The sequence below is a fragment of the Oncorhynchus gorbuscha genome, unplaced genomic scaffold (genome assembly GCF_021184085.1).
Source record: "Oncorhynchus gorbuscha isolate QuinsamMale2020 ecotype Even-year unplaced genomic scaffold, OgorEven_v1.0 Un_scaffold_11204, whole genome shotgun sequence".
Lineage (NCBI taxonomy): Eukaryota > Metazoa > Chordata > Actinopteri > Salmoniformes > Salmonidae > Oncorhynchus > Oncorhynchus gorbuscha.
The window spans coordinates 1,621-10,062 of record NW_025753811.1 but is presented as its reverse complement, the minus strand read 5'-3'; the positions used below and the strand labels follow the sequence as shown (position 1 = coordinate 10,062).

Sequence of the window (8,442 nt, the reverse complement as noted above, 5' to 3'; positions counted from 1 at the left end):
CCCTGTCACCCCTCTCCCTGTCTCTCTCTCTTCCTGTCTGTCTCTCTCCCTGTTTCTCTCTCCCTAACTCTCTCCCTGTGTTTCTCGCTCCCTGTCACCCTCTCCCTGTCTTTCTCTCTCCCTGTTTCTCTCTCCCTATCTCTCTCTCTCTCCCTGTCTGTCTCTCTCCCTGTCACCCTCTCCTTGTCTCTCTCTCGCTCCTTGTCTCTCTCTCTCACCCTGTCTGTCTCTCTCTATCTCTCTCCCTCTCCCTGTGTTTCTCTCTCCCTGTCACCCTCTCCCTGTCTTTCTCTCTCCCTGTTTCTCCGTATCTCTCTCTCTCTCCCTGTCTGTCTCTCTCCCTGTCACCCTCTCCTTGTCTCTCTCTCTCCCTGTCTGTCTCTCTCCCTGTTTCTCTCTCCCTATCTCTCTCCCTCTCCCTGTGTTTCTCTCTCCCTGTCACCCTCTCCCTGTCTTTCTCTCTCCCTGTCACCCTCTCCCTGTCTTTCTCTCTCCATGTTTCTCTCTCCCTATCTATCTCCCTCTCCCTGTCTGTCTATCTCTCTCCCTCTCCCTGTCTGTCTTTCTCCCTGTCTGTCTCTTTCCCTGTTTCTCTCTCCATATCTCTCTCCCTCTCCCTGTGTTTCTCTCTCCCTATCTATTTCCCTCTCCCTGTCTCTCTCTCTCTCCCTCTCCCTGTCTCTCTTTCTCCCTGTCTTTCTCTCTCCCTGTCACCCTCTCCCTGTCTTTCTCTCTCCCTGTCACCCTCTCCCTGTCTGTCTCTCTCACTGTTTCTCTCTCCCTATCTCTCTCCCTGTCTGTCTCTCTCCCTGTCTCTCACTCTCCCTGTCTCTGTCTTTCTCTCTCCCTGTCACCCTCTCCCTGTCTCTCTCTCCCTGTCTGTCTCTCTCCCTGTTTCTCTCTCCCTATCTCTCTCCCTGTGTTTCTCTCTCCCTGTCACCCTCTCCCTGTCTTTCTCTCTCCCTGTTTCTCTCTCCCTATCTATCTCTCTCTCCCTGTCTGTCTCTCTCCCTGTCACCCTCTCCCTGTCTCTCTCTCTTCCTGTCTGTCTCTCTCCCTGTTTCTCTCTCCCTAACTCTCTCCCTGTGTTTCTCGCTCCCTGTCACCCTCTCCCTGTCTTTCTCTCTCCCTGTTTCTCTCTCCCTATCTCTCTCTCTCTCCCTGTCTGTCTCTCTCCCTGTCACCCTCTCCTTGTCTCTCTCTCGCTCCTTGTCTCTCTCTCACCCTGTCTGTCTCTCTCTATCTCTCTCCCTCTCCCTGTGTTTCTCTCTCCCTGTCACCCTCTCCCTGTCTTTCTCTCTCCCTGTTTCTCCGTATCTCTCTCTCTCTCCCTGTCTGTCTCTCTCCCTGTCACCCTCTCCTTGTCTCTCTCTCTCCCTGTCTGTCTCTCTCCCTGTTTCTCTCTCCCTATCTCTCTCCCTCTCCCTGTCTTTCTCTCTCCCTGTCACCCTCTCCCTGTCTTTCTCTCTCCATGTTTCTCTCTCCCTATCTATCTCCCTCTCCCTGTCTGTCTATCTCTCTCCCTCTCCCTGTCTGTCTTTCTCCCTGTCTGTCTCTTTCCCTGTTTCTCTCTCCATATCTCTCTCCCTCTCCCTGTGTTTCTCTCTCCCTATCTATTTCCCTCTCCCTGTCTCTCTCTCTCTCCCTCTCCCTGTCTCTCTTTCTCCCTGTCTTTCTCTCTCCCTGTCACCCTCTCCCTGTCTTTCTCTCTCCCTGTTTATCTCTCCCTATCTCTCTCCCTCTCCCTGTCTTTCTCTCTCCCTGTTTCTCTCTCCCTATCTATCTCCCTCTCCCTGTCTGTCTCTCTCTCTCCCTATCTCTCTCCCTCTCCCTGTCTGTCTTTCTCCCTGTCTTTCTCTCTCCCTGTCACCCTCTCCCTGTCTTTCTCTCTCCCTGTCACCCTCTCCCTGTCTTTCTCTCTCCTGTTCATCTCTCCCTATCTCTCTCCCTCTCCCTGTTTCTCTCTCCCTATCTCTCTCCCTCTCCCTGTCTTCTCTCTCTCTCCGTCTCCCCTGTCTTTCTCTCCCTGTCTCTCTCCCTCTCCCTGTCTTTCTCTCTCTCCATCTCTCACTCTCCCTGTCTCCGTCTTCTCTCTCTCCCTGTCACCCTCTCCCTGTCTTTCTCTCCCTGTCTTTCTCCCTCTCCCTGTCTTTCTCTCTCTGTCTCTCTCTCTCCATGTCACCCTCTCCCTGTCTTTCTCTCGCCCTGTCACCCTCTCCCTGTCTTTCTCTCCCTGTCTCTCTCTCCCTTTCACCCTCTCCCTGTCTGTCTCTCTCCGTCTCTCTCTCTCCCTGTTTTCTTATTCCTGTGTATGGTGATCTGATAGAAAGAGAGAGAGAGGGGCTCCAACCTGGTCTTCATGTTTCGTCTACCCTTCGCTGCTGGGAAGGTGTTCAGTGTCAGCATGCTGGATACTCTACTGTATCAGGTTAGTCTAAACTCTCACCCCAGGACAGCAACGCTCCATATTTCAAAACTCAGTCTACAATATTTGTATTGCCCCTCTATTACTCAATGACCCTCTGTTGTTTGTTGTGTGTTCCCACAAATTTTGTGAAGGACTACATGATTTCCATCACCAGACTGCTGGGACTAGACTCCATGCCTGGCTCAGGCTTCCTCTGTGCTGTGAGTAACTCATCTGCTCATGTTCTCAATAGTTATCATCAGAAAGCTATGAAATGTGATGATCAACAATATAATGTATAGTATACAGCCCTGCTTAGATTTTACTAAGGTTGAAGGGTCATTAGTGTAGCTGCCTGGTACTGGAGGTTGAAGGGACATTAGTGTAGATGCCTGGTACTGAGGTTGAAGGAACATTAGTGTAGATGCCTGGTACTGAGGTTGAAGGGACGTTAGTGTAGATGCCTGGTACTGAGGTTGAAGGGGCGTTAGTGTAGATGCCTGGTACTGAGGTTGAAGGGACGTTAGTGTAGATGCCTGGTACTGACGTTGAAGGAACGTTAGTGTAGCTGCCTGGTACTGATGTTGAAGGAGCGTTAGTGTAGCTGCCTGGTACTGAGGTTGAAGGAACATTAGTGTAGCTGCCTGGTACTGAGGTTGAAGGAACATTAGTGTAGCTGCCTGGTAATAAGGTTGAAGGGACATTAGTGTAGCTGCCTGGTACTGAGGTTGAAGGAACATTAGTAGCTGCCTGGTAATGAGGTTGAAGGAACATTAGTGTAGCTGCCTGGTACTGACGTTGAAGGAACGTTAGTGTAGCTGCCTGGTACTGATGTTGAAGGAACGTTAGTGTAGCTGCCTGGTAATAAGGTTGAAGGGACATTAGTGTAGCTGCCTGGTAATTAGGTTGAAGGGACATTAGTGTAGCTGCCTGGTACTGATGTTGAAGGAACGTTAGTGGAGCTGCCTGGTACTGAGGTTGAAGGAACATTAGTGTAGCTGCCTGGTACTGATGCTGAAGGAACGTTAGTGTAGCTGCCTGGTACTGATGCTGAAGGAACGTTAGTGTAGCTGCCTGGTACTGATGCTGAAGGAACATTAGTGTAGCTACCTGGTACTGATGCTGAAGGAACGTTAGTGTAGCTGCCTGGTACTGATGCTGAAGGAACGTTAGTGTAGCTGCCTGGTACTGAGGTTGAAGGAACATTAGTGTAGCTGCCTGGTACTGATGCTGAAGGAACGTTAGTGTAGCTGCCTGGTTCTGAGGTTGAAGGAACATTAGTGTAGCTGCCTGGTACTGATGCTGAAGGAACGTTAGTGTAGCTGCCTGGTACTGAGGTTGAAGGAACATTAGTGTAGCTGCCTGGTACTGATGCTGAAGGAACGTTAGTGTAGCTGCCTGGTACTGAGGTTGAAGGGACATTAGTGTAGCTGCCTGGTGCTGAGGTTGAAAGAAAGTTAGTGTAGCTGCCTGGTACTGTGGTTGAAGGAACATTAGTGTAGCTGCCTGGTACTGAGGTTGAAGGGACATTAGTGTAGCTGCCTGGTACTGAGGTTGAAAGAAAGTTAGTGTAGCTGCCTGGTACTGAGGTTGAAGGAACATTATTGTAGCTTCCTGGTACTGAGGTTGAAGGAACATTAGTGTAGCTGCCTGGTACTGAGGTTGAAGGGACATTAGTGTAGCTGCCTGGTACTGAGGTTGAAAGAAAGTTAGTGTAGCTGCCTGGTACTGATGTTGAAGGAACATTAGTGTAGCTGCCTGGTACTGAGGTTGAAGGAACATTAGTGTAGCTGCCTGGTACTGAGGTTGAAGGAACATTAGTGTAGCTGCCTGGTACTGAGGTTGAAGGAACATTAGTGTAGCTGCCTGGTACTGAGGTTGAAGGGACATTAGTGTAGCTGCCTGGTACTGAGATTGAAGGAACATTAGTGTAGATGCCTGGTACTGAGGTTGAAGGAACATTAGTGTAGATGCCTGGTACTGAGGTTGAAGGAACATTAGTTTAGCTGCCTGGTACTGAGGTTGAAGGAACATTAGTGTAGATGCCTGGTACTGAGGTTGAAGGAACATTAGTGTAGATGCCTGGTACTGAGGTTGAAGGAACATTAGTGTAGCTGCCTGGTACTGAGGTTGAAGGAACATTAGTGTAGCTGCCTGGTACTGAGGTTGAAGGAACATTAGTGTAGATGCCTGGTACTGAGGTTGAAGGAACATTAGTGTAGATGCCTGGTACTGAGGTTGAAGGAACATTAGTGTAGCTGCCTGGTACTGAGGTTGAAGGAACATTAGTGTAGCTGCCTGGTACTGAGGTTGAAGGAACATTAGTGTAGCTGCCTGGTACTGAGGTTGAAGGGACATTAGTGTAGCTGCCTGGTACTGAGGTTGAAAGAAAGTTAGTGTAGCTGCCTGGTACTGATGCTGAAGGAACGTTAGTGTAGCTGCCTGGTACTGAGGTTGAAGGGACATTAGTGTAGCTGCCTGGTGCTGAGGTTGAAAGAAAGTTAGTGTAGCTGCCTGGTACTGTGGTTGAAGGAACATTAGTGTAGCTGCCTGGTACTGAGGTTGAAGGGACATTAGTGTAGCTGCCTGGTACTGAGGTTGAAAGAAAGTTAGTGTAGCTGCCTGGTACTGAGGTTGAAGGAACATTATTGTAGCTTCCTGGTACTGAGGTTGAAGGAACATTAGTGTAGCTGCCTGGTACTGAGGTTGAAGGGACATTAGTGTAGCTGCCTGGTACTGAGGTTGAAAGAAAGTTAGTGTAGCTGCCTGGTACTGATGTTGAAGGAACATTAGTGTAGCTGCCTGGTACTGAGGTTGAAGGAACATTAGTGTAGCTGCCTGGTACTGAGGTTGAAGGAACATTAGTGTAGCTGCCTGGTACTGAGGTTGAAGGAACATTCGTGTAGCTGCCTGGTACTGAGGTTGAAGGGACATTAGTGTAGCTGCCTGGTACTGAGATTGAAGGAACATTAGTGTAGATGCCTGGTACTGAGGTTGAAGGAACATTAGTGTAGATGCCTGGTACTGAGGTTGAAGGAACATTAGTTTAGCTGCCTGGTACTGAGGTTGAAGGAACATTAGTGTAGATGCCTGGTACTGAGGTTGAAGGAACATTAGTGTAGATGCCTGGTACTGAGGTTGAAGGAACATTAGTGTAGCTGCCTGGTACTGAGGTTGAAGGAACATTAGTGTAGCTGCCTGGTACTGAGGTTGAAGGAACATTAGTGTAGATGCCTGGTACTGAGGTTGAAGGAACATTAGTGTAGATGCCTGGTACTGAGGTTGAAGGAACATTAGTGTAGCTGCCTGGTACTGAGGTTGAAGGAACATTAGTGTAGCTGCCTGGTACTGAGGTTGAAGGAACATTAGTGTAGCTGCCTGGTACTGAGGTTGAAGGGACATTAGTGTAGCTGCCTGGTACTGAGGTTGAAGGGACATTAGTGTAGCTGCCTGGTACTGAGGTTGAAAGAAAGTTAGTGTAGCTGCCTGGTACTGAGGTTGAAGGAACATTAGTGTAGCTGCCTGGTACTGAGGTTGAAGGAACATTAGTGTAGCTGCCTGGTACTGATGTTGAAGGGACATTAGTGTAGCTGCCTGGTACTGAGGTTGAAGGAACGTTAGTGTAGCTGCCTGGTACTAAGGTTGAAGGGACATTAGTGTAGCTGCCTGGTACTAAGGTTGAAGGGACATTAGTGTAGCTGCCTGGTACTGAGGTTGAAGGAACGTTAGTGTAGCTGCCTGGTACTAAGGTTGAAGGGACATTAGTGTAGCTGCCTGGTACTGATGTTGAAGTAATGTTAGTGTAGCTGCCTGGTACTGAAGTTGAAGGGACATTAGTGTAGATGCCTGGTACTGAGGTTGAAGGGACGTTAGTGTAGCTGCCTGGTACTGAGGTTGAAGGGACATTAGTGTAGCTGCCTGGTACTGAGGTTGAAGGGACGTTAGTGTAGCTGCCTGGTACTGATGTTGAAGGAACGTTAGTGTAGCTGCCTGGTACTGAGGTTGAAGGGACATTAGTGTAGCTGCCTGGTACTGAGGTTGAAGGGACAGTGTAGCTGCCTGGTACTGAGGTTGAAGGAACGTTAGTGTAGCTGCCTGGTACTAAGGTTGAAGGGACATTAGTGTAGCTGCCTGGTACTGATGTTGAAGTAATGTTAGTGTAGCTGCCTGGTACTGAAGTTGAAGGGACATTAGTGTAGATGCCTGGTACTGAGGTTGAAGGGCCATTAGTGTAGCTGCCTGGAACTGAGGATGATGAAGGTGGGGTGTTTGGGGTCTCATAGATGAAGATCACTGAGGAGGACCTGTGGATCCGCACCTATGGTCGACTCTACCAGAAACTGTGCTCCTCCACTGGTGACATCCCCATCGGCATCTACCGCACTGAAGCCCAAAAGTTACCAGTCTCTGAGGTACCTGTCTGGACAGATCATCATGTACAGGAGTCAATGATCATCATGATGTTTTAGTGATAAAACATCAACACCCAGAATAAAAACTCAACTCACTCAATAACAACTCACAATAGAAACAGCTGCTGCTTGATATTGGTCTGAGCTGTGTGTGTGTCTCTCTCAGTCCCAGGTGTCCATCACAGTGGAGGACTACGAGGACACCAGAGAGCCCAGAGAGCCCCTGCTGTCCCGGAGGGGTCCCCACCGCAACTCCACCTCTTCCGAGCCCCCTCCTCTTCCTCCCACCCTCGGACCACCCCCTCCTCCGGCGGAAGAGCATGCAGTGGGCCAGAAGGCTGAGCAGGAAGGGGGTCAGGGAGAGCAGCGGGTCGAAGGGGTCACAGGAAGCGCTGCGGAGAGGATCAGCCAGCAGAGACTGACCCTGTTCAGACGCTCTGAGAGACAGGAGCTCAACTCTCTGGTCCGCACACGCATGAAACACCTGGGCCTCTCAGCCACAGGATTCAGTGAGTACTGTTAGATGTGTTCTGAGGGGTGGATGTGTGGTCATGTAGCACTGCACTGTGCCTGCCTAATGGAAAATAACTGTTTCTTCATAGCTTTGTGTTTTCCTCCACTATTCTTTTGTTGTCAACATTACTAAGGAACAACTTAATTGGTATCATTTGAGTTCCTGTGACATGTCATGTTTATTTCCTGTCTTGTGGTGTGTACTTCCTGTGTCAGATGGGATGACGGACCAGGGCAACAGGTTGTCTTACATCCTCATCAACCCCTCTCCTGACACCAGGCTGGAGCTGCACGATGTGGTGTGAGTACACAATATCCTGATGGCTCAGTCAAATCACACACCATCAGAAGGCAAATTCACACAATTTCACTCAATATACTGGTCCAACTTAAATTAAGTCTTGCACATTCACTCAGGAAGAAATCACTAAAGTTAAGTGGGTAACCCTTCATAACAAAAGCCTGCAGGTATAATGGTTTATAACTTGTTATAAGAACGTATAAGCATTTGTTAAATGTATTATTCATCTAAGTGTGTCTTGGTGTGTGTGTCCCATGTCCAGGTACTTGATCAGACCAGACCCTCTGTCTCTGTTGCCTAACCAGGGGGGCACTAGGAAGGTCAGCAACAGCCGCTCCGAGGGCCACAGGTTCGACACACAGAACAGCACCCATTTGTGAGCGTAGACAACAGAACTCAGCAGCATAGGGGGAGTGGAGAGAGAAATGAGAGAGAGACAGAGAGAGAAACGAGAGAGAGAAAGAGAGACAGAAAGAGAGACAGAGAGAGTACGCGAGAGAGACAGAGCGAGGGAGAGAAAGAGAGAGAGAAAGAGAGACAGAGAGAGTACGCGAGAGAGACAGAGCGAGGGAGAGAAACGAGAGAGAGAAAGAGAGACAGAGAGAGTACGCGAGAGAGACAGAGCGAGGGAGAGAAAGAGAGAGAGAAACAGAAAGAGAGAGGGGGGGATATTCTATTGGGAAGGACACATGTTCCACATCTACTCTGAACAGACAGTCACAGCTGTCACGTTGTTTTGTATTCAGAAACTCTCAAATGCATGGACCTTTTCTACAAGCTGGTTTGTTTAATTTATGCACCGTTTCATT

The 8,442-nt window shown here is 49.1% G+C and overlaps 1 protein-coding gene across 1 annotated transcript; it reads left to right on the top strand.

The window, feature by feature from the left end:
• Positions 1-2,326: 2,326 nt before the first annotated feature.
• Positions 2,327-8,162, top strand: LOC124030403 (potassium channel subfamily T member 2-like; the record flags this gene model as incomplete). Its single annotated transcript, XM_046341757.1, has 6 exons — positions 2,327-2,427; positions 2,547-2,628; positions 6,691-6,819; positions 6,986-7,328; positions 7,549-7,633; positions 7,896-8,162. Coding segments are annotated over 6 exons (858 nt in total), but the record flags the coding sequence as incomplete, so codon positions are not given.
• Between the last annotated feature and the right edge of the window lie 280 nt (positions 8,163-8,442).